The 27,602-nt window shown below is 36.4% G+C and overlaps 1 protein-coding gene across 1 annotated transcript; it reads left to right on the forward strand.

The window, feature by feature from the left end:
- LOC133632170 (guanine nucleotide-binding protein subunit beta-5b-like) lies at positions 1–26,533 on the forward strand. Its single transcript, XM_062024455.1, has 13 exons — positions 1–65; positions 5,510–5,659; positions 9,248–9,359; positions 9,424–9,560; positions 9,662–9,703; positions 12,072–12,148; positions 12,249–12,381; positions 18,441–18,584; positions 18,815–18,906; positions 22,179–22,227; positions 24,209–24,305; positions 24,379–24,545; positions 26,099–26,533. The coding sequence occupies exons 2-13, from the start codon at positions 5,534–5,536 to the stop codon at positions 26,108–26,110; spliced, it is 1,188 nt and encodes a 395-aa protein (XP_061880439.1). The 5' UTR covers positions 1–65; positions 5,510–5,533; the 3' UTR covers positions 26,111–26,533.
- Positions 26,534–27,602: the final 1,069 nt, after the last annotated feature.

Below are 27,602 nucleotides of genomic sequence, written 5' to 3' on the forward strand. Positions count from 1 at the left end.
AGTCATCTTACTTCCAGCAGGACGAGCGGCCATACGTATAGAAGACACGTCTTATCTGCTGGGAGGTAAGAATCTGCTCTGTCTTCATTAGAATTAATAATAACATAACTTATCTTTACCACTGAGCACAATAGAGATAGAATAGTAGAAAGGATGACTGCCATCAATGGGACTGAAAACTGCACTGATAGCCATAACTACAGTATTATTTATCTATAGAACTATATCATTTGTATTTGGTTTGAAATACACAGTATATCATTGAAGTAAGCCACGCTGGTCTATTGGTCATGTTTACACTCCAAAATGTCACCTTGATAAAGGAGTTTATGCATAAAAAGAAAGGATTAATTATGTATTTTATACTGAGTAGCTTTAGTGGATTAATTGTGACTAACATATTACGGATGTGGAAATTAAATTTTAATTCACTAATTGCTAAATTTTCTTGTGATTGAGCTTGTTTTATTTTCTTTTTCTTCTTTTTTTTTATATATATTTTTTTTCTTTTTTTTTTTTGCTCCAAGAATAACAGTGCTGCTCTTCTCCAGAGCCAAGAGCAGGATCAGGCTGGACTAGATTAACGACTACTTAACACACACACACACCCCTGGTAGCAAAAAGACTGTGAATCAACTTTTAGATTTGTGACATTGAAAAAAACAGTGAAAGTGGTCGTTATGATTAACATTGAAACAATGTTTGAATTTTCAACAAATTGACAAAAACATTGATTCAACTATGTTATGATCAACATTGAAATTACGTAAATTCCCCAACCAATTCTGACATTGAATCAACCGCGTTTTAACAATATTGTCAACATTGAGATAACATAGATTCAACTATATATATATACACACACACACACATATATATATATATATATATAGTTGTGTTCAAAATAATAGCAGTCCCACATCTCTAGCAAGATAAATCACTGTTTTTGTTAGAATTTCAACTTCTACACTGCAAGTAAGTTTCTAGAATGTTTAGTAATGGTATAGAAAATCAACAGACCCAACAGGCATGACGTGCATGCTGCTGATTCTGTGAAACTGAATCATTTACTGAAAGGGGCGTGTTCAGAAAAATAGCTGTGTGTAGTTCAATTAGTGAGGTCATTGATTATGTGGAAAAAAATGTGTTAAACAGGTGTATTTAAGGATCAAGGCAACTGACGCTGCATAAGCTGGCTCTGCATTTGTCCTTGGAAAAACAGAGTCAAATGGGTCATTCCAGACACTGTTCAGAAGAAGACCATTCTTTGATTAAGAATTTAATAAAAGAGGGGAAAACCTATAAAGAAGTGCAGAAAATGATAGGCTGTTCAGCTAAAATGATATCAAACGCTTTAAAATGGCAGCCAAAACCAAAAAGGCGAGGAAGAAAAAGAAAAACTACTATTGGAATGGATGGGAGAATAACCAAAATGGCAAAGGCTCAGCCAGTGATCAGCTCCAGGAGGATGAAAGAAGATGTAACATGGCCTGTGTGTACTGCATACTTGCCAACCTTGAGACCTCCAATATCGGGAGGTGGGGGATAGGGGGGGGGGCGTGGTTATTTACAGCTAGAATTCACCAACTCGAGTATTTCATATATATATATATATATATATATATATACACATATATATATATATGTATGAAATACTTGACTTTCAGTGAATTCTAGCTATATTTATATATATATATATATATATATATATATATATATATATATATATATATATATCTATATCTATATCTATATATATATATATATAGATATATATATATATATATATATATATATATATATATATATATATATATATATATATATATATATATATATATATTATTTACATATAAATAAAAAATACTTGAATTTCAGCGTTCCGGTGGCTATCCATTAGATGGCAGTATAGTCCTGTTTAACTTCTCCGTTCATGATGAGTATATCATTTCGGCCACCGTGTTCAATGGAGAAGTCTGTTCTACAAAATGTACAGGCAACATACACCTTCCCCTTCGAACTGTCCTGGATGAACTGAAATTCTTGTTTCCATTAGTTTTGGAACTTGCAAGCGTATTTCTTCATCTTGCTCGTCGACGGCGTCGCCATGTCTGTAATTTCCTCGTTCTTCTGCTTCGTCTCCTTGTGTGCGCAGTTGTGCACACTACTCTCTAAAAGCCCTAGATCAGGGGTCGGCAACCCAAAATGTTGAAAGAGCCATTTTGGACCACAAATACAAAAACAAATCTGTCTGGAGCCGCAAAAAATTAAAAGCCATATTACATGCGTCATGAGATATACATTTAATTAAGAGGACTTAAAGGAAACTAAATGAGCTCAAATATAGCTACAAATGAGGCATAATGATGCAATATGTACATATAGCTAGCCTAAATAGCATGTTAGCATCGATTAGCTTGCAGTCATGCAGTGACCAAATATGTCTGATTAGCACTCCACACAAGTCAATAACATCAACAAAACTCACCTTTGTGCACTCATGCACAACGTTAAAAGTGTGGTGGACAAAATGAGACAGAAAAAGAAGTGGCATAAAACACGTCCGAGAAAGTCTGAGAAAGTTAGACATGTAAAAAAAACTATACGGTGAGTTCAGGGACCGCCAAAATTAGTAGGACAAAACAGCGCTCGCCAAATACTCGAATCAGTGAAGCATGTTTAATACAAACAGTGTGATTTATAACAATTAGGGAGGTTTGTGTCATGTTTGTCCTCCTACAGAAACCATATTAAAACAAAAAAATAGATTTTTTTCCCCTCATCTTTTTCCATTCTTCATACATTTTTGAAAAATCTCCAGAGAGCCACTAGGGCGGCGCTAAAGAGCCGCATGCGGCTCTAGAGCCGCGGGTTGCCGACCCCCGCCCTAGATGTTATGACGTCATTGGGCAGGCAAGCTGTTTATATAGTGGGAAAGCGGACGTGAGAACAGGCTGTCCCCACTCAGTCTCAGGTCTGCATTGAGCTGGAGGGGGCGTGGCCTCCAGCTCCGGCTGAATACCGGGAGTTTGTCAGGAGAAAATCTCTGCCGGGAGATTGTCGGGAGAGGCGCTGAATACCGGGATTCTCCCGCTAAAAACGGGAGGGTTGGCAAGTATGGTGTACTGTAACGATCAGACCACGTCTATGTGAAGCCAAGGTACTAGCAAGAAGCTCCCGCAAAGCCCCATTGTTAAAAAAAAACCATGTGTGCTGAAGCGGTTACAATTTGCCAAAGAACACATTGACTGGCCTAAAAATAAATGGCGTAATATTTGGGGACTGATGAGAGTAAGATTGTTCTTTTTGGGTCTAAGGGCCACAGACAGTTTGTCAGACGTCCTGCAAACACTGAATTCGAGCCACAGTACACAGTGAAGACGGTGAAGCATGGTGGTGTAAGCATCATGATATGGGGATGTTTCTCGTATTATGGTGTTGGTCCTATTCATCGCGTACCAGGGATCATGGATCAGTTTGAGTCCGTCAGAATACTGGAAGAAGTCATGTTGCCGTATGCTGAAGAGGAAATGCCCTTGAAATGGGTGTTTCAACAAGACAATGACCCCAAACACACCAGCAAGCGAGCAAAATCATGGTTCCAGACAAACAGAGTTCAAGTAATGGAGTGGCCAGCACAATCCCCGGACCTTAATCCCATTGAAAACTTGTGGGCTGTAATAAAAAATGCTGTTCATGAGGCAAAACCAAGAAATGCAGAGGAATTGTGGAACGTAGTACAATTGTCCTGGGCTGCAATACCTGGTCGACTCCATGTGCCATAGATGTGAAGCAGCTATCAGAAACCGTTGTTATGCAACTAAATTATAGTTAATAATTCTAAGGAAAGTTGAATCTGCAAGCCTTTCTTAGTTTATACAGAACATTTGAGTTTTGTAAAGAACAATGTCAACGCCGCTATTTAGTTGTTTTATATTTCTTCACTTTCTGTAAAATATTGTCAAGTTAAATAATTTTTTTTCCAATTTTCTGGCTTTGAAATAGAATGTACAGTGTCCCCAATGCATTTGTGTTCATTAAAATACAATTTATTTGAAGAATTTTGAGGTTTACTCACCTTTTTAAACACACTGCTATTATTATGAACATAACTGTATACACACACATTCTTGTATTTCATACCTTCTTGAGACCTCTGAAAAATGCCTACCTCTCTAGGACCACCTTTTCTCGATATATAAAGATTTGTATTTACAACATTACTAATATATACATACTATGCAAATATAAAAAAGGTAAGCTTTTAGTAACTATTTTTTTAATGTAATTTTTTAGTTTGTAATTGGTTTTTAATTTTCATTATTTACTTCAAGTTATTACAATATGTCTCTACATACATATTTATTTATTTATTTTTATTAATTTTGGCCAAAGTGGGCGCATTCCAATTTCTTACACACACTTGTTATTGCATATGTTGGCCAGAGGGGAAGAACTTTTAAAACCGACTCAATTTGAAAAATCCTTCCTTTTTGCGACCACCCTAAATTTGATAGATTTCACCACCAGGGGTGCAAATGAGACATTCTCTATTACAGGGGTCACCAACCTTTTTGAAACCAAGAGCTACTTCTTGGGTACTGATTAATGCGAAGGGCTACCAGTTTGATACACACTTAAATAAATTGCCAGAAATAGCCAATTTGCTCAATTTACCTTTAACTCTATGTTATTATTAATAATTAATGATATTTATCTTTTTGGAAACAATGATCATCTTAATGATTTCTCACAATAAATATATATAGAAACAGATAAATATCAATATGCAACACTTTATTTTTATATTTTCTCTAAGTGCACATTTTTCAAATTGAACATTTTCAAATGATCACTTCTAAGACAGTCTTGTGAAATCACAATATCCCATTTGAACTAGCTAGCCACTAACATTTTTTAACAAATCATGAATTACTTTGCACCATGTTTGTACAAATAATAACTCATGTAAAATTCAAAAGTCTACTCTCAAATTTGTGAATAAATCATGTCACACTTTGAACTGGACACTAAATCTGTTATATGTTTCTTTGTCAGCTAGTGAAGACCAAGTCTTTAAAATATTTTCTTGGATTTTCAAATTCTATTTGAGTTTTGTCTCTCTTAGAATTAAAAATGTCGAGCAAAGCGAGACCTGTTTGCTAGTAAATAAAAAAAATTTAAAAAATAGAGGCAGCTCACTGGTAAGTGCTGCTATTTGAGCTATTTTTAGAACAGGCCAGCGGGCTACTCATCTGGTCCTTACGGGCTACCTGGTGCCCGCGGCCACCGCGTTGGTGACCCCTGCTCTATTAGATGCAATGGTTTCCCTATTGGGACCATGATTTATGTCCTAACTTCATATGGAAGGTACTTTTCCTTGTTGATGTCTCAAGAAGGATAGAAATACAATAACACACACACACTCACAAACACACACATAGTGGCGTCCAGCGAGTGCAACAGTGAAAGGCGCATGAATAAAGTGTGTGTGTTGTGTGTTTCCCAGGTGTGTCAGTGATCCAGTGCAGTCATGTGTGACCAAACGTTCGTGGCGGCCACCTTTGGCCCGTGTGAGAGCTGCGACAAGGCCAGTCCCCTCATGAATATTTACATCAAGACCGAGGCCATCAACTACTGCTCCTTCTGCGTGGAGAAGGTATTCCTGCTTCGCTCATGTCAGCTCACAAGATGGACAGTTAACACTTCAGCTACCTAACGTTACAGATGTTACCTCAAATTTACAGAAAATGTTACCACACATTTCAGTTTTGCTACATGCAAATTACCAAAGGTAAAAAGTTATTTTATGTTGCAGTTCAGATGAATGTGACGCAAGGTTACAGTTACAAGACAGCTAAGTTTCATGAAAGCAGAAAAATAACTTGACTTCACAAAACATTAGGCGTCCAAAGTGCGTCCCGCGAGCCACTTGTGGACCACAGCGATATTTTTAACAGCATAAAAACAAAACATAAATTTGAATAAAAGAGCAAACAGGTGAAATGAAATGAGAACAAGTTGCAATGTGGACTGCAATAACACCAAGCTGCCATGCAGACAGTTTTTTTCTTTAAAGCTGTCATTACTCAAAACAATTATAATTAATCAAAATCTATGTTATTATGAATTATTGACCCATCGAAGACTCCAATTACTTTGCATCAAGTATTGCGCTTTGATATATGTATTTTCTATAACTACTGCATATTTTGTGTGTTAACATTAAAAACAATGTTTTCTATGATTAAAAAAAAGGGCATTAAACAATCAGAACAAACAAAAATAAAGAAATAATAAAAACGTATCAAATTAAAACAAGCGTTTTCTTAAGTTGAAAAAATCATGTTCTATGGTGGGACAAAACATGGTTTATCTCATTTACCTAAGTTTGCATATTAATTTTAATGATGGAACTCCACCAGAACAAGTTGATGTCTCTAAATACCTTGGTCTTTGACTCGACCTTGAGCTGACCTTTAAACCACATATTGATTGCATTTGTAGAAGACGTATGGCTGCTTGGCTTCTCTCTACAGATCGAGACATTGTTTTTCATTTCTGGTTAGAAAAAGAATAATATCACAAATATTACTTCCCATACTTATGCGGATGTTGTTTACCAAAACTCTCTATCCTTAAACCACTCAACATTTTGTATAATTATTTGTGCACATTTGTCCTGAGGTGCCATTCACAACTCACCTTTGTGTGGCGTACTAGGCTGTTAATTAGCTTAGTCCTAAATCGAGTCGTCACATTGGGGTTTGTTTCTTTTCAAATGTGTTTACTAACTTACACCATACTTAAAACAACTTTTAGTTCAGTATGCAGCTTCCTTTTTTATTAGACATATGAATTATCCATTAAATCCCCTATACAATACTGCCATCTAATGTCTTGGAGGTGCAACTGTATTGCAAATGAGACTCAAATTGCATAATAAAACAAGATATAACAGCTGGACAGCACAGTTAACATAATCAGCTAATTTTTTTATGATACATAAAAAAATAAAATGTTATTATTAAGCAACTGACAGGGACTAACACACAAAAAAGTACTGAAAATTGGTATCGTTGAGGACCGGTATCGATTCCCAGGCACCGGGAATTGGTACTGTATTGGTTCAAATGTGAACGATACCTATCCTTAAGCACACGTGACTTTCACACCAACGTTTTAAAGCGCATATAGAGCTAGAAAAACCTGACTACTAATACAACTGCATCATTAATAGTACTTACAAAACCCAAAACCAGTGAAGTTGGCACGTTGTGTAAATGGTAAATAAAAACAGAATACAATGATTTGCCAATGCTTTTCAATATAAATAAATATTGATTGATGATTGATTGAACTTATATTCAATTGAATAGACTGCAAAGACAAGATACTTTTAACGTTTGAACTGGAAAACTTGTTATTTTTTGCAAATATTAGCTCATTTGGAATTTGATGCCTGCAACATGTTTCAAAGAAGCTGGCACAAGTGGCAAAAAAGACTAAGAAAGTTGAGGAATGCTCATCAAACACTTATTTGGAACATCCCACAGGTGAACAGGCTAATTGGGAACAGGTGGGTGCCATTATTGGGTATAAAAGCAGCTTCCATGAAATGTTCAGTCATTCACAAACAAGGATGGGGCGAGGGTTACCACTTTGTGAACAAATGCGCTAGCAAATTGTCAAAAAGTTTAAGAACAACATTTTTTAACCAGCTATTGCAAGGAATTTAGGGATTTCACCATCTACGGTCCGTAATATCATCAAAAGATTCAGATAATCTGGAGAAATCACTGCACGTAACATTGAATGCCCGTGACCTTCGATCCCTCAGGCAGTACTGCATCAAAAAGCGACATTAGTGTGTAAAGGATATCCCCACATGAGCTCAGGAACACTTCAGAAAACCATTGTCGGTAACTACAGTTCGTCACTACATCAGTAAGTCCAAGTTAAAACTCTACTATGCAAAGCCAAAGCCATTTATCAACAACACCCAGAAACACAGCTGGCTTTGCTGGGCCCGAGCTCATCTAAGATGGACTGATGCAAAGTGGAAAAGTGTTCTGTGGTCTGACGAGTCCACATTTCAAATTGTTTTTGGAAACTGTGGACGTTGTGTCCTCCGGACCAAAGAGGAAAAGAACCATCCAGACTGTTATAGGCGCAAAGTTGAAAAGCCAGCATCTGTGATGGTATGGGGGTGTATTAGTGCCCAAGACATGGGTAACTTACACATCTGTGAAGGCACCATTAATGCTGAAAGGTACATACAGGTTTTGGAGCAACATATGTTCAATCAATCAATCAATCAATGTTTATTTATATAGCCCTAAATCACAAGTGTCTCAAAGGGCTGTACAAGCCACAACGATATGTTGCCATTCAAGCAACGTCTTTTTCATGGACGCCCTTGCTTATTTCAGCAAGACAATGCCAAGCCATGTGTTACAACAGCGTGGCTTCGTGGTAAAAGAATGCAGGTACTAGACTGGCCTGCCTGTAGTCCAGACCTGTCTCCCATTGAATATGTGTGGTGCATTATGAAGCCTAAAATACCACAACCGAGACCCCAGACTGTTGAACAACTTAAGCTGTACATCAAGCAAGAATGGGAAAGAATTTCACCTGAAAAGCTTCAAAAATGTGTCTCCTCAGTTCCCAAACGTTTACTGAGTGTTGTTAAAAGGAAAGGCCATGTAACACAGTGGTAAAAATGCCCCTGTGCCAACTTTTATGCAATGTGTTGCTGCCATTAAATTCTAAGTTAATGATTATTTGCAACAACAAAAAAAGTAAGTTTCTCAGTTTGAACATTACATATCTTGTCTTTGCAGTCTATTCAATTGAATATAAGTTGAAAAGTTTTTGCAAATCAATGTATTCTGTTTTTATTTACAAATTACACAACGTGCCAACTTCACTGGTTTGGGGTTTTGTATTTGTGTGGCTGCGTGTGTGTGTGTGTGTGTGTGTGTGTGTGTACAGTATGGTTATGTGTGTACTGTGCATTGTGTGAATGGAGTACATGTGGGGGAGGGGCCCTGAGACCAGAAGACCAGGCGTGTTTATTATAGTGTCACGCACATCAGCAGCAGCATCAGCGCTCTTGCATTAGGACGTGACCCGGGGATGCTCTAAGAGCTACACACACACACACACACACACACACACACACACACACCAGCATCCCTCTGCTTTTGCTTTGCCTTTATTTGTGCCGTGTGCTTCCTGTGCAAAGATGGCGTGTCAGGGCCTCCAGGCTGGGGAAAGTCTGGCATCGCTCAAGAGGGAAAGTGAGAGTTTGAAGAAGAAGTTGGACGAAGAGAGGAACAAGCTGAACGACGTGGAGCGTAAGTGTGGCAATTATTGTTATCAATTGTGTTGTGGGGATGAGGACGTGATGTCTGCGTGTAGTGAACAAGGTGGCAGAGAAGGTGGAGGTGTTGTCTGCTTTGGCCATAAAGACCAGACGTGTGCTGAAGGGGCACAACAACAAAGTGTTAAATATGGACTGGTGCAAAGACAAACGACGCATTGTCAGCTCCTCACAGGTAAACACACACACACACACACACATATTCAACAATAATAAAACATGTCTAATAAATCTGCAAGTTTGAGTGTTAACACGTGTGTTGTATTTCTGCTGTAGGATGGAAAAGTGATAGTTTGGGATGCATTCACTCTCCATAAGGTGCGTGTTTGTCACTTACAGTATATAATTGTACTTTCTGACGTAAATTCATGTTGTTCAACAAAACATCCTATAAATAATGTCATATACACTGATTCTCTAGTCATTATTATTGTCATCGAACTGTTTGGTTTATTTATAACAAAATGAAATATGATTTCAGTATTTATATTAGTGTATAGTAATGATAATAGCAATAATTTGTAATGGCTGTATCTCCATATTTTGTCATTTTTTGTATTAACCAAAGCACAAAGAAAACGAAAATTCAATCCAAAATCACAAAAAGTGGGCTGGCCTAAAATTAAATTAAAAAAATAAATTCCTAAATTTGGAGATACTTCATAATTTGTCATTTTAATAGTTGTAAAATTGATCTTGAAACGTCTCGCATGCCATGTTAACTTTATATTAAATTGTCAAAGACATATTTTGTAGATAAGTATGTTTTTCTTATATTGTGACTCTAATTTACCATATAGATAATATAAACAGAATTCATATATTAGATTGTTTTAATGACATTTGTTCGTAACATACTGTATTGTGAGCAGCTATACAAAGGATGGCATGTTTTGATTTTACTTATTTTGTATTATAATATCATTGAAATGGGAATGAATTATTCTGAAAAAAAAAGTATGTTTTCAAGTGTACGTGAATTTAATTTATTACATAATTTTTGGAGGGAAATATATTCTACAATATATTATTAATTCAATAAGGGCCATTTTGATGTTTTTCATTTTCAGAAGCAATACAATGTATAGATTTTGTTTTAACCTCTAGGGCATAAACATGTTTAAAATAAGTCATTATTTGTTTTTTTATATTCTTATTCAACCCTTAAATCTCTAGATCAACTTCAGATCTATCCGTTCGTCGATTATCATTTTTTATTATTTGTTCCTGTTTTTTATTTGTTTGTTTTATGCTCTTTTCGTCAAATAACACTTTTTATATGGCAAATACAAAAAATATGCAATATTTTCCTAAAAAATATTTCAAAGTGGAATTTTTGATGTGAAGTATTTGGAGCCTTCAATAGGTTAATAATTCATAACAACATTGATTTTGATTCATCATTATTTTGAGAAATGACTGTTTTAAAGAAAAAAAACCCTGCATGGCAGCTTTGTGTTATTAGAGTCAACATTGCAACTTTTTCTCGTTACATCGCACCTGTTTGCTCTTTTATTCTAGTTTTTTATGCACTGGAAAAAATGCCCCTCTTAAAAAGAGTAAAACGTTATTTTAAAGAGTTATTTTTGCTTGCAATGAGCAAAAAACTCTGCCAATGGAGCAAGTCAAAATTGTCTTGGTAAGATTTCTTGAAATAAGATGTAATATTTAAGCTTCAAAAACTTAAAAGTGATCTTAAAAATGAGCAATTAAAATGTATTAAACTTGTGATGCTCAAAAGTAGTAGTGTTTTCCTCAGAAACTCTATTATTTAGAAACTAGTTCTTATATGTCTCAGTGAAAAACTACTATTGTGACTTGTTTTAAGTTTGGTTGCATTTTTTTGCGCCACGAGTAGGGTAGGTGTTTTGGTTTTGGTCACAGAAGTAAATGCTGTGCTAAAGTCACTTCAACCCACAATTCATGGTCATTGACCTGATTGACTCACATTGTCCACAAGATGGTGACAAAGTTGTTATTTAATTTTAAATAATTAATTCTTAATATATTTAGTTTTATTATTATTATTTTATTGTTATTTAAAATTCATTATTTAATACTCACTACTCAACATTAAATATTGAATATGTGGAATGTAATATTAAAATGTTATGTTTAATATTCAATATTTAATATTTAGTGTTTCATGTTTGATAATAAAAATGTAATATCATTATTATTTACTGTTTAACATTAAAATAGATACTTCTTTCATCTCCAAGAGAACTTTACATTTCCTGCAGCTTTACAAGGGTGGGTTAAGCAACCTTTTGGGGGGGGGGGCCATAATACTCTTAGAAATATGCCCGTAAAATAAATACATTTTATAAAATATATTCAATGTACGGTATTTGATTCACTACTTTAAGTGTAAAAATATGCACGCAAAGCTCCTGCAAGACAAGACAAAACCGTACTTGCTCAAAAGTAACCCACATGTTGTGTTTAATGCCCCTTAAAAAGTAGGAAAGGTTTTATATAAAAAAAAATTATTTCTGGTTCTGGCAACCCAATAGAAGCTGTTCTGTGTTGACTAAGTGGAGATAAATATTGAAAGATATCTCCTCCGTGCGAGTGCACTTATAGAAGCACATGAAGATAATCCTCATTAATGCACAGCTTCATATTTTTTTCTCCTGCAGCTGCGTTGATGACATAATAGTGAAAACGTCATCATGTGTTGCAGGAACATGGCGTGAGCCTGCCGTGCACATGGGTGATGGCGTGTGCGTACGCTCCCTCGGGTTGTGCTGTAGCCTGCGGGTGTGTACCCGTTAAACACACACACACACACACACACACACACACACACACACACACACACAATAAGTGTTTACATTAACACACAAGGGTGTTCCCACAGAGGACTGGACAACAGGTGTTCAGTGTTCCCACTTTCTATGGACCCCAACGAGAACCTGGCAGCGAAGAGGAAGGCTGTGGCCATGCACACCAACTACGTGTCAGGGTGCACCTTCACCAACTCTGACATGCAGGTGACACAACTCAAAACAAAACACAACTTTCACTTTTCAACTCTCTCATGATCTATTTCAGGTCAAAGGTCACTGACATACTGTAAATAATATATGTATATCATGTCTAAATGTTCTTTAACAACTCTACTGGTTAGCAAACAATACAAGTGCAAGAGCCCTATTGATTTTCAAGTATTCCTAAAATAGTAATAGGAATGGTAAACATTCTTTACATTCTAATTTAATGATATAATTTTTTTTTTCGTCCTTCCCCACACCGCACTTCAAATATTGCAGCCTCACCACAACACTGATTTTTTATAGCATATTTTACAGTTGTTTGGGTCCAAAAGTTGGCATTTTCAAGCATATAAATGGCTAAATGAACAAAAAATATCAATATTACAGTAGTTTTGGCCACTAGATGAGACCAAACCAATCAGAGTGCGCTGTTCAGGATTGAGGCCACCGATTGGCTCAGCCTCAGGCAACATTAATATGTTGGATTAAAAAAGTGTACAGATGACTAAAGGGTGTTATTTCATGTCTAAAGGGCTCTCATAATGTTCATATTTAGAACGTCTTAAACAGCTTTTTTATGCTCTAGCTATGAAAATAGTTGATTTATAATTAATGATTCCTACTCAATGGAAAATAATAAATGGCGGTCATGTCTGATAAATCAGGGGCGTCTGTAATGTATTTTAATTAATCATTCAGTTCTGTAGAACACTATTGATTTTTGGAACATATCATAAGAATTGCAGCAATTCACTCGAATTTAATTTAAATCTGAAGAATATTAGTGCAATAATTGTACAGACAAAAGTAAGTACATTTGTTTGATATAAATAAGCAATATTTGTTTTTAGTTTATTTTTATTACATCATTAAGTTGAATCCTGATTTTTGAACAACTACAAATATTTTAGATTCATAATCAACTGTTTTTAAAAGTGTTTTTTGTATCTATCTTTTTTATACCTAAAAATACAAATGCGAGAATTGTCCAGAATTTAAAAGGGATTACACTACTTTTAGAAAATAAACTAACAATATATGTCCATTTTATTATGAAGATGACTTTAAGAGTAATTATAATGAACTTAATACAAATCATCAGTAATCCTTACAAATGTTATTTTACTATTATCATTTTGTCTTGTTTAAAAAAGTGAAGTGCAAGTGCAAAAACCCCAGTGGTTTTAAAACTAATGCATTTGAATATAAACAATCAACTATTTAAAATAAAAAATAAAATAAAATAAAATAATTAAAAAATAATAATAAAAAAAAAAATATATATATATATATATATATATATATGTGTATATATTATTTTATTTTTTTTAATTTTTTTATTTTTTTTACTATTAATAACAACAAATAAAAAAGTTTAATTTATTTGTATTATAATACAGTATAATTATTTCTCCATGTGGTTGAGAAATATATAAATACAATAAATCTACTGATTTTAAAATGAATTTTTAAAAATATATTTTTTTATATAAAACAAACAATATTTTCAACTTTATATTATTCCTATGATTAATTCGGATCTTTTTTTAATCAGTGCAAAAACTCTATTTGCTTTTAAATCAATTACAAATAATATTAATAATACTGTGTTAAACATAAATATGAATACATTAAAAATAATAAGAAATACAAAATATTTAAATAATACAAATAAATACAAAATAAATCAGCTAATTCAAACAAAATTTATTTTACCATAATTATGTGTTAATTGTCATTTTTTTAAACAAATCAAGAACCTCAATGACTTCAAAACGGATACTCATTTGTATATAGACAATCCACTGATTAAAATAAATTGCAAAAAGTCTAAAGGACCATAAAATTACAGTAGTAATACATTTAAAGTAATATATTTACATTTGAAAAAAAATCTTATTTATTGTAATCATATAATTGTTTTATTGTACAAACTAAAAAATATAATTGATTTTCAATTTCAATACAAATGTTTGTCATTGTACTATAGTTAAAATGATGTCCAAAGCAAACGATATTTTTCCGGTTTAGTAATATAATTATTTTTTTTTAAACAGTGCAAAACTTTATCCACTTAAAATGTATTAAACAATATAAATAACATTAAATACAAACATAAATTAATCAGCCAAAAATAAAAAATACCTTAATAATGTTTTTGTTGTCATGTTTAAAAAATTAATAACCCTAATGGCTTCAAAACCTGTGACACTAGTCTTAAAATAAGTTAAGCATGTGTTTCCAAATCTTATTTTTTTCCCGATAAACAAGGACCCTATTGATTTTTTAAAGGCACACACACACACACACACACACACACACACACACACCCACACACACACACACACACACGCACACACGTCACAATGCTGAATTAGCTGCGGTCAAAGGTCTTCTAATCAGTGCACTTGTTTGTCCGTCATGGACAGAGAAGATAAGAGTGTGAGGGTCTTAGCGGTCTTCTGGAGTGGTTTTATTTTTAAACCTTTTATCTGAGACAGAGTGAAGCATGATGACTTGAGGGCATGCAATACACACACACACACACACACACACACACACACACGCACACACACACGCACACACACACAAAGACCTACAGTATATATGAGGACACAAGTGTTGATGCTGCAAAGCAGTGCTTGAGGTCAGATAGAATCTTTTCATGTGAGATGTCCATGAGTGACCTGCTCCATATTTATGCATTTTATATATTTATTTTCACTCAAACATGTCAGGATCATCTCCCATATTCAATAATTGTGTCTCCCTGAGCTGGCGACTTGACCAGGGCTTACCCTGCCTTCTGCCCGAATGCAGCTGAGATAGGCTCCAGCACCCCCCGCGACCCCAAAAGGGAAAAGCGGTAGAAAATGGATGGAAGGATGGATGATCATTTGATCCCCGTGCTTCTTCCTGTCAGCGCAAATTCAGGAAGTGGCGTTTTTGCGCCCTTGTAAGTAAAATCATCCGGCAGGAAGCGTGTAATCCGCCAAAGCAGTGGGGAACCGTTGATGGCGTGCGTGCGTCTCCTAAGTGCTCGTCGTCTGCTGTTCGTCACGAGAGCTGCTAATGCCGTCTTCTTGTTTATATTTGAGGAGGGGCACAGGGTGCTGACCTTTGACCTCAGAGAGACCTCATTTTGGATCAGTGCATTCATTCTTACAGGAAACCATATTTGAACATGGACACTACACGCCCTGCTGCAGCGCAGTAGACCCATGTGACCTCTGCCGGCCAATCGGTGTCAAGAATAATAAAGTAGAGTGAAATAGATGGATATTAAAGTTAAAGTATCAATGATTGTCACACACACACTAGGTGTGGTGAAATGTGTCCTCTGCATTCGACCCATCCCCTTGTTCACCCTCTGGGAGGTGAGGGGAGCAGTGGGCAGCAGCGGTGGCCGCGCCCGGGAATCATTTTGGTGATTTAACCCCCAATTTCCACCCTTGATGCGGAGTGCCAAGCAGGGAGGTAATGGGTTCCATTTTTATAGTCTTTGGTATGACCCGGCCGGGGTTTGAACTCACAACCTACCGATCTCAGGGCGGACACTCTAACCATATTATTTGTATCATTGCTATAAAATATAAAAATATACTACATAGGACCAGTTTTAAAATGTACAAAATACTTGTGGTGTATTATTTTTGTATTATATTGTCAATATTGTGTGCATTTTAAAGGAGCCATATGTAATAATTTCATGTCAAGTCATCATTAAATGGCCCTGATATGTCAAAAAGCATTAATAAATCATGTTCTTTTCGAATACCTTTATAACTGATGACGGTATTTCGGCCGGGATATGCTCATTTCAATATTAGATTTACAGCCCCGAAATCTTGTTATTGTTTTCATTTCGATGCCCCGCCCTCCACCATTTGACCAATTAAAAAGTCTGTGAGTGTGTCACATCCGGGTTGCCAGTCACGCACTGCTCTCTTCGTCGAGCTACTGCCACTAGTAAAGTTACTAAACATGTCAGACTTTAGTAAATCTAAAAGGCGTCATTACGATTCTCAATTTAGTCATGACAAAGCCAGGAACAAAACGAGGATTTGTACCTGGCATGCCTTTGAAAGATGGAGACGATTGAAGGCGAAGAAGATTTTTTCATTTGACTGACGTTAAACTTGCTAATTTCCTCCTTGATATGTAAGTAATGCATTTATGTTTTCTTATTACTTGTAATAAATAGAAATGGACATTTCGTATGTAAACTATATTGTCCAATACAGTCTATGATCTAGTCTAACTAAGCTAGTATATTCGTGCAACGGATGCTTAGTGTGATGATGCTTCGCTCCTAGTGTAATGCTTAGCATGCCAGCCCGGTCAATGACAAATCGACATACAGGCTAACGGGGGAAATATATGCCCATTAGCCTGTATGTTGATGTGTATTCGAACTAACAGGGCAAAATATATTTTCCACAAATAAAACCTATGTGGATATGGGTAGTGTCAGTGCTTATTTCGTTCTCAATACGCTGATATGCTAAATCACATGATAAAATAATTCTACATTCATGTAGCATATAAGCATACCTTGGTAAAATGTCTCCTCTTTAGTTTTGAGCATACATTAGATTCTCTACTTATTTTCACTAGTATAACCATTGCTAGCGTTGGTTGTAGTTTATTTTAGTCTTTGTTTACAGACAGTACTGACAATAACCATATGGTTGCCCTTTGTTGTGATATCGTACGCAGGCATGACCTACTTCTTCCTGAAAATAGCCTAATTTCTGTGTAAAATGTGTTGGTTAGAGATGTGTTATTGACAAAAAGCTTGTCTGTTCAGCTGTTATGGTCCCAGCACCTCAACCCCGACTAAGAGGCAGTGGAAGATTGAAGTTCCTTGGAGTAGCCCAGTCAATCGAGCTGGATGCGGCTGTGTATCTGGCAACCTCAGTCGGGGGGAGTGGGCGGGGACTACAACATTTTGACCGTGATTGCAGTACCATTTCTGGCCACATTATTACATATAGCACCTTTAAATGTAGTATTGCGGCCATTTCTTAAAATTGATCTTGTTGAAATAATGATTAAGAAAAATATGAAAAAAATTAAATATCCTATTTAGATACTATATATATATATATATATATATATATATATATATATATATATATATATATATATATATATATATATATATATATATATATATATATATATATATATATATATATATATATATATATATATATATATATATATATTTATATATATATATATATATATATATATATATATATATATATATATATATATATATATATATATATATATATATATACACATAGTATCTAAATAGGATTTATAATTTTTTTTTCATATATATATATATATATATATATATATATGTCTTAATTAGATTATCCAAAAAATAGTGCTCGATACCGTGGTAGAGCGTAATATGTATGTGTGGGGAAAAAAATCACAAGACTATTTCATCTCTACAGGCCTGTTTCATGAGGGGTTTTCCTCAATCCTCAGGAGAAAATCTCCTGAGGATTGAGGAAAACCCATTTTTTCCCCACACATACATATATATATATATATATATATATATATATATATATATATATATATATATATATATATATATATATATATATATATATATATATATATATATATATATATATATAGGTCGAAATGCAATTTTTTTAAGAATACGGGTCTCGACAGGAAGTTTACTCATTACTTCAAAGAAACAGTAAACTTAATTTTTTTATTTTTTTATTTTTTTAAATATTCATTGTCTTTTTAATTATTTTAACTATTTTTGTTCAGTCATACTAGCAGCTAAAGCCTCACAGAGTAAATTTAAATAGCATTTTATGTATTGATATTCACATCATACTTTGTTTCACTGCATTTTATCCATTATTTTTGTCCGTGTCATTTTCACTTTAATTATATATTTACAATATTATTTTCTATGGGATGTTTTGAGCGCCTTTTTCCATGCCAGTGTTCACTGACTTCAAAACGGTATTCATCCACAATCAACCTCACGCAATAATTCATGCATGTTTCAGCTCCTGACCAGCAGTGGAGACGGGACGTGCGCTCTGTGGGACGTGGAGAGTGGACAGCTGCTGCAGAGCTTCCACGGCCACACTGCTGACGTCTTGTCTCTGGACCTCGCCCCCTCTGAGACCGGCAACACTTTTGTCTCTGGGGTGAGAGAGCGACACATGGTGCTTTGTGTTAGGCTTTGATTTAATACCACCATATCCACTGTGTGTGTGTGTGTGTGTGTGTGTGTGTGTGTGTGTGTGTGTGTGTGTGTGTGTGTGTGTGTGTGTGTGTGTGTGTGTGTGTGTGTGTGTGTGTGTGTGTGTGTGTGTGTGTGTGTGTGTGTGTGTGTGTGTGTGTGTGTGTGCGTGCGTGTGTGTGTGTGTTTTATCAGGGCTGTGATAAGAAGGCCAATGTGTGGGACATGCGCTCAGGTCAGAACATCCAGTCCTTTGAGAGCCACCAGTCTGACATCAACTGTGTCAAGTGAGTCCGTCATGTCTAAAGTGTCTCCTATCACACATTTACTGTATACTTCTACTGTGGCAGTGTGTTAACCAATGCAGAAGTACTTTTTTTTTTAAACAGATATTTGTTTATTTCTCATAAAAGATATACTATAGGCTACTAAGAGCTAGCAGCTACACAACAGCTGAGCACATAATAGCACACAAGCTAAAATTACGCCATATTTGTCCCGAAGTGAACAATATTGCAGTCTAAAACACCACATTTGTCGATATAAACAAGTATCAAATTATGATAGTTGCATGTTACTTACATATGCAAAGTGTCCAAGGCAGAAGCGTATTAGAAAGTGTCCAGTAACAAACGTGTCCGCATTATTCCACTTTCTGCGTCATGAGCTTAACTTAATGAGTTACTGTGGCCACTAGGTGTCGGCAAAAAAAATTATAATAATTTCAAATATGAAGTAAAAACGTATTAAAAAAACAACAACAAAGTAACCATATGGGGTTTTTTATTTTAAGTTTTTAATTGGATTCTTGAGAATTTTCAAGTGAAAAAGCTGGTTAAAATGTAAATGTTAAAATTGGAAAGGAGCAAAGTATATATATTTTTATTTTAAGTATAGTAATAACTTTATAAAATGATTTACACAAATGAATTATATGTTTTTTAAATAATTAAAATTAATAAAAAAGTATTCAGTGAAGAAATATCCATCCATCCATCCATCCATCTTCTTCCGCTTATCCGAGGTCGGGTCGCGGGGGCAGCAGCTTAAGCAGGGAAGCCCAGACTTCCCTCTCCCCAGCCACTTCGTCCAGCTCCTCCCGGGGGATCCCGAGGCGTTCCCAGGCCAGCCGGGAAACATAGTCTTCCCAACGTGTCCTGGGTCTTCCCCGTGGCCTCCTACCGGTCGGACGTGCCCTAAACACCTCTCTAGGGAGGCGTTCGGGTGGCATCCTGACCAGATGCCCGAACCACCTCATCTGGCTCCTCTCGATGTGGAGGAGCAGCGGCTTTACTTTGAGCTCCCCCCGGATGGCAGAGCTTCTCACCCTATCTCTAAGGGAGAGCCCCGCCCCCCGCTGGAGGAAACTCATTTCGGCCGCTTGTACCCGTGATCTTGTCCTTTCGGTCATAACCCAAAGCTCATGACCATAGGTGAGGATGGGAACGTAGATCGACCGGTAAATTGAGAGCTCTGCCTTCCGGCTCAGCTCCTTCTTCACCACAACGGATCGATACAGCGTCCGCATTACTGAAGACGCCGCACCGATCCGCCTGTCGATCTCACGATCCACTCTTCCCTCACTCGTGAACAAGACTCCGAGGTACTTGAACTCCTCCACTTGGGGCAGGGTCTCCTCCGTAACCCGGAGATGGCACTCCACCCTTTTCCGGGCGAGAACCATGGATTCGGACTTGGAGGTGCTGATTCTCATCCCAGTCGCTTCACACTCAGCTGCGAACCGATCCAGCGAGAGCTGAAGATCCTGGCCAGATGAAGCCATCAGGACCACATCATCTGCAAAAAGCAGAGACCTAATCCTGCAGCCACCAAACCAGATCCCCTCAACGCCTTGACTGCGCCTAGAAATTCTGTCCATAAAAGTTATGAACAGAATCGGTGACAAAGGGCAGCCTTGGCGGAGTCCAACCCTCACTGGAAACGTGTTCGACTTACTGCCGGCAATGCGGACCAAACTCTGGCACTGATCATACAGGGAGCGGACCGCCACAATCAGACAGTCCGATACCCCATACTCTCTGAGCACTCCCCACAGGACTTCCCGAGGGACACGGTCGAATGCCTTCTCCAAGTCCACAAAACACATGTAGACTGGTTGGCCAAACTCCCATGCACCCTCAAGGACCCTGCCGAGAGTATAGAGCTGGTCCACAGTTCCACGACCAGGACGAAAACCACACTGTTCCTCTTGAATCCGAGGTTCGACTATCCGGCGTAGCCTCCTCTCCAGCACACCTGAATAGACCTTACCGGGAAGGCTGAGGAGTGTGATCCCACGATAGTTAGAACACACCCTCCGGTTCCCCTTCTTAAAGAGAGGAACCACCACCCCGGTCTGCCAATCCAGAGGTACCGCCCCCGATGTCCACGCAATGCTGCAGAGTCTTGTCAACCAAGACAGCCCCACAGCATCCAGAGCCTTAAGGAACTCCGGGCGGATCTCATCCACCCCCGGGGCCTTGCCACCGAGGAGCTTTTTAACTACCTCAGCAACCTCAGCCCCAGAAATAGGAGAGTCCACCACAGATTCCCCAGGCACTGCTTCCTCATAGGAAGACGTGTTGGTGGGATTGAGGAGGTCTTCGAAGTATTCCCTCCACCGATCCACAACATCCGCAGTCGAGGTCAGCAGAACACCATCCTCACCGTACACGGTGTTGATAGTGCACTGCTTCCCCTTCCTGAGGCGGCGGATGGTGGTCCAGAATCGCTTCGAAGCCGTCCGGAAGTCGTTTTCCATGGCTTCCCCGAACTCCTCCCATGTCCGAGTTTTTGCCTCGGCGACCACCGAAGCCGCACACCGCTTGGCCTGTCGGTACCTGTCCGCTGCCTCAGGAGTCCTATGAGCCAAAAGAACCCGATAGGACTCCTTCTTCAGCTTGACGGCATCCCTCACCGCCGGTGTCCAACGGGTTCTAGGATTACCGCCACGACAGGCACCAACTACCTTGCGGCCACAGCTCCAATCAGCCGCCTCGACAATAGAGGTGCGGAACATGGTCCATTCGGACTCAATGTCCAGCACCTCCCTCGTGACATGTTCAAAGTTCAAATGTTATAATCAGATATAAATTATAATGAAAGTCTAGTATCAGGGTAAATATGATTTTTATTATCATCAGAAAAAAATTACTCATTAAATTATTGTAATGTTCAACAATATGAGGTTGAAATTGTAATGCACTTAAAAATGTATTGAATTTAATTATTGAAGGCCAAAACCCTGGAGATACATGAGTTTTTATTGGGCGTGGCAAATTATGATAATAACTATTATGAACATTTATTTAACAAAAAATAATTCTTAGTAATTGCCATGATGAATAAAACAAGTTTTTTTTTATGATTGGGCCTCGTGAATTCTGCCTAGCAACAAGTAGAAACCCAAGCTTGGCATGTGAGCATCAGATGGAAAGATAAGGAAGAGACATCAGCGATTGGTGCGCCATCATTTCATTCATGTTTCATGTCGATGATAAAAAAGTGTTTGTTTTTTATTGGAAACGACGCCCTCACTTCACCTTCCCGATGTGTTCAGGTACTACCCCAGTGGTGATGCATTCGCTTCTGCTTCTGACGACGGCACAGTGAGTCACATCCTCTTTTCCATTCATTTGGAAACGAAATATGGCAAAAAAATCTATTAGAGGAACTGACCAAAATATAAATAAATATTATTAATAGCAACAGCTGGACATCAAGTGAAACAGTCTGATTCCCCAATTGGTTCTCATGTTAGTTCACTTCTGCTGTTCGAGTTACAAAAGTATTGGGACACCTGGCTGTTGCACTGCATAAAATGTAGATAGGTCAAAGGTCACTGGTTTTGAACCAAATCCATTTTCTATCATTTCCAGGATTTTTTTTTAACACAGGTAAAATAATTCAAAGTCCTCTGTGTGGTTTTGACTTAACTTCAAAGCTCTTCAAATGTCTTCAAATCAGGTCTGGGATTCTGAAATAATCCACCTTTCTATGCAAGTTTTTTTTTTTTATAACTTTGTTGGAAAAAGCCATCATTTTTCAAAATCCTAGGTAAATCCTATTAGTTCTAGTACAGTGGAACCTCGATTTACCAACTTAATTGGTTTTTGAACGGGGTTTGTAAACAGAAGAGTTTGTATATTGAAGCAAATGTCTCCAAAACAAACAATGTAAACACGAGTAATGGGTTCCAGCCTCGACAAAAGCCCATATTTTAGTAAACATTTGAACACAGTATAAAGCGTTACAGAGTCCTGTACATCAAACAATCTTTATATTTAATAACAAGGCCAAAAACAACAACTAGCTGAACTGTCCTCGTACCCAGCCGCCCGGCCGACACACACACTGTCACTAGCCTTGTGGTGCACTCACAGTTTGAAATCACAAAACTCCTTAACTTTAACAGCCAAGTCGCTACAATGATTAGGAATAAAAAATAAAATCCACTTTACCTTGTCGGTTAACTTTCTTTGCTTGCGGCGGAAGGGAGTGTGGACAATGATGTGGACACTTCCTGAATGATTCAAACCACACTTCGCTTGTTCATTGCTTTCTTTGGACTCATGTTGAGCGAGAAAAACTATTAAAAGTTGTAAAACGGCGTGGCGAAGTTGGGAGGGTGGCCGTGCCAGCAATCTGAGAGTTACTGGTTCAATCCCCACCTTCTACCATCCTAGTCACGTCCGTTGTGTCCTTGAGCAAGACACTTCACCCTTAACCCATTTACCATTTTAAAACGGCTAAAAAACGTGTAAAAAGCACACAAAGTTGCTAACAACAGTACTGCTGCTGTGATCAGCTCACCAACAATGTGTCACGACTTGGACTATGGTGCAGTTTCCTGCGTGGATTGTTTTCCCGAGATGCATAAGAATTGGACCGGACATGGCGTGAAGGTAAATACATGATTTAATGATTACTCTCAAAAGTGTAAACAAAAGGCGCGCACAAGGCGGAGACACAAAACTGGCTAAAGAACAAAAACTACACTTAACGTAGACTATGGGCAAGAAACAAAAGACTCGCTAAACGTGACATGAATAAACAAAAACTTACTTGGAACGAGCATGGAACTATGGCATGGAATGAGCATAATCAGAGTGATGACGCCGGGCCGACTACCTGGCAACTACAGGATTAAATAGTCATGTGATGATTGAAGACAGGTGCATGAGTCCAACACGTGCGCCAGGTGAAACTAATGGTCGTCATGGTGACAAAAGGGTGCGTAAAAAAACAGGAACTATGGAGTTTTAACCAAACAGAACATAACTAAACTAGACATGATCACAAGACATGACACAATGGACGTGCTGCCGGGCACAAAATGGCCACGCTGCAGGCACACAATGGGTGGATGAAACGTTCGCACACAAAGACAAGGTCCGTACACCAAAGTATATTTTTATTCGGTCTGTGGGTCGCAAATGGAGGTTCCACTATGTTTCATCCAAAGGGGAGCAAAGCGCTTCTTCTTCCACACCAAACTCCTCCATTGTCCAAAATGTCCTGGTAACACGGATGTTCAAGATTCAAGGGGAACACAAAGTTGAGCTCATTATTGTGTCGCGCTTGTTTCAGTGTCGCTTCTACGATTTACGCGCTGACCGTGAAGTGGCTGTCTACGAAAAAGACAGCGTGATCTTCGGAGCCTCCAGCGTGGACTTCTCTCTGAGCGGTAAATCAAAGGGACAAACGTCACCTTCCTGGTTGTTTGTCTTCTGCTCTCCGCCTCACTTCCTCTCTTCCAGGCCGCCTGCTCTTCGCGGGCTACAACGACTACACCATAAATGTGTGGGACGTTTTAAAGGGAAGTCGCATTGCCGCTCTCTTTGGACACGAGAACCGCATCAGCCGGGTCCGAGTGTCACCTGATGGCACGGCGCTCTGCTCGGCCTCCTGGGACAACACCTTACGGGTTAGTGACGCGCACAGTATGACATCATCATCCCGCCTGTCTCCTTTTTATGCATCCTTTTGGAATTTTTGATTCTTATTATTATTATTAGTCCGGCCTTTCTTGGGCTTTCATATACTCCAAAACTCACCAAATTTTGTAGGCATGACACGATGAGTAAAAATCGACAAATAACCCATTCTGTAACATGCACAGGTAGTCAGCCATTTTGGTTTGTACATGACAATTTTTATGAATGTGAACCGTTTCCAAAAGTCATACCAAAACAAACTCATCATTTCAACCTTAGAATTGAAGTCACCACATGTGACATAACATCCTTGCTAATTAGAGTACAGGCACATTTATAAAAATCCTTATTTTAAAATAAGATGCCTATACAATTATTTGACACATTTTAAATTCAGCTTTATATATATATATATATATATATATATATATATATATATATATATATATATATATATATATATATATATATATATATATATATATATATATATACATATATATATATATATATACATATATATTGTATATATATGTATGTATATATATATATATATATATATATATATATATATATATATATATATATATATATATATATATATATATACATATGTATATATATATATATGTGTATGTATGTATATATATTAATATATATATATATATTATTAATATATATATATATATATATATATATATATATATATATATATATATATATATATATATATATATATATATATATATATATATATATATAGTTAGTAATAAATATTTAAATGAGTGTATGTGGAAAAAAATGTATATATATATATATATATATATATACATATGTATATATATATATGTGTATGTATGTATATATATTAATATATATATATATATTATTAATATATATATATATATATATATATATATATATATATATATATATATATATATATATATACACATATATATATATATATATATATAGTTAGTAATAAATATTTAAATGAGTGTATGTGGAAAAAAATTAATAATGGAATCTTTTTTTTTTTTTAAGTTCAACTTTGGCTGCATATTGAATATTTGTATTTTTACTATTTGTCCCAGACCCATTTTTGTATCTCCACCCACCATTTGAGAATCCCATCTCTATTCATTTATTTTATTGTATATGATAATGATTGTATTGTTATTTATGATTTATTATCTATTATATTCATCCATCCATGCATCCACCCATCCATCTTCTACCGCCCGTCCCTTTTGGGGTCACAGGGGGTGCTATTCAATAATATTTTATTTAATATTTGATTTATTAATTCACCTATTTTATTTTAATTACGTTTGTGAAAAGGTTTTTATATTAATGAACTGTATGACAGGAATAAGGTTCATCCTTTAAGTTAAGGATAAGAATTATTGTGGATTTTGCATTAGGAAAACTAAAGTTTTTCAAAAACAATTTCTATATATTCCTGCATATTGCTCACCTTTTGGTCATGTTTTCTTTTTTATTAACAATATGTGTGATTTCTTTCTCCTCTTTCATGCAGGTATGGGCGTAGACTCTGCAGTATTTCAACCAACTTTTTGAAGCAATAGAAACTGAATGAATGAATGAATGAATGAATGAATGAATGAATGACTATTTATGAAGCCAATGATAAAGAGGTTGAAATATACTTTGTACAAGCGTTGTAGTACAGATCAATGACGTAATTGTTATGTCTGTACATGATATGTGTACATATATGTGATTAGTATCTCTTAGATTGGGGGTTTCCCAAATTATTTTTTCTCAAACCACAACATTTTAAATGTTGTTCCCCCCTGGGATCGTACTGTAACTTACTCAAATAAATCATATCATGACATATACTGTATATATAAACTGATGATCAATCAAGCTTGGACATGCTATTTATGCTTGAGCAGCAATAATACAACATGTAAATAAATTCCATAAAACCCATTTATGGTCTAAGTCATTTTTTTGTTTGTCAATTGATTGCAATCAGCTGTAAACCTGCATTAAAACAACTTCCAACCTCACCTTATCATCTGGTGTCCAGTGTGATGAATAAGATAATAAGGCCTTTACTTACATTTGAGAGCAAGAAAACACCAACAACTTGGATCAGTCATTCAAAAAAAAGGATATGTGGATCAAACAAGTGCTCATCAGACCTTACATGAATGATCTCATTCATGTTCATGTTTCTAGTCATGTTGTGGCTTTTATTCCGCCCTAAATTAGGCCAAAAGTTTTGTCCTTGAAAAATTTCACTTTGAAAGTATCAGAAGTTTTGATGTTGAATTTTGAAAACTACATCATCATTTATATAAAGATTTTTTCGCAATTTTGTTCAGGTTAAATATAAATATGATTCACTCTGGTAATTACATTTAGATAAATTCTTTATTTTCATTTTTCACCTTCATATATTTTGATATTTGAGCATCTGTTCTTTTTCACATTGAAATCTGTTTGTTTTTTTACATAATTTTTTTTGGGGCGGTTTCACATTTTTCCTTTTCAGATTCAAATCTTTTTTTTTTTTAAACATTTAAAAAAATATTTTCATTTTCAGGTCTTTCTTTTTCAGCTTCAAATCCTTTTTTTCAGATCAATTGAGACGGAGGTAGCATCATGACAGATACAGTAGCTTAGCAAAAAGGATAGGGGCTATCCTACCATGTTGCCTTCAGGGAACATAGGAACTGGAACAATTCAACTCAACACTTTATGAAGGCTTTTTGATTCATTGAGATTGAGACTTTTATTAGTAAGTTGCACAGTGAAGTACATATTCCTTACAATTGACCACTAAATGGTAACACCCGAATAAGTTTTTCAACTTGTTTAAGTCGGGGTCCACTTAAATTGATTCATGATACAAATATATACTATCATATATACTATGATCATAATACAGTCATCACATAAGATAATCACATTGAATTATTTACATTATTTACAATCAGGGGTGTGGAGGGAGGGGGGGGGGAGATATGGACATCAAGTAGTGGACATAGAGAGAGAGAGAGAGAGAGAGA

Source organism: Entelurus aequoreus, linkage group LG02 (assembly GCF_033978785.1).
Source record: "Entelurus aequoreus isolate RoL-2023_Sb linkage group LG02, RoL_Eaeq_v1.1, whole genome shotgun sequence".
Lineage (NCBI taxonomy): Eukaryota > Metazoa > Chordata > Actinopteri > Syngnathiformes > Syngnathidae > Entelurus > Entelurus aequoreus.

Excerpts from the sequence above, each read along its gene's own strand:
- LOC133632170 (XM_062024455.1), top strand. The coding sequence starts at position 5,534 with ATGTGTGACCAAACGTTCGTGGCGGCCACCTTTGGCCCGTGTGAGAGC. Across the intron at positions 9,704-12,071 it reads ATGCATTCACTCTCCATAAG|GAACATGGCGTGAGCCTGCC; the intron begins GTGCGTGTTTGT and ends CATGTGTTGCAG. Across the intron at positions 12,149-12,248 it reads GGTTGTGCTGTAGCCTGCGG|AGGACTGGACAACAGGTGTT; the intron begins GTGTGTACCCGT and ends GTGTTCCCACAG.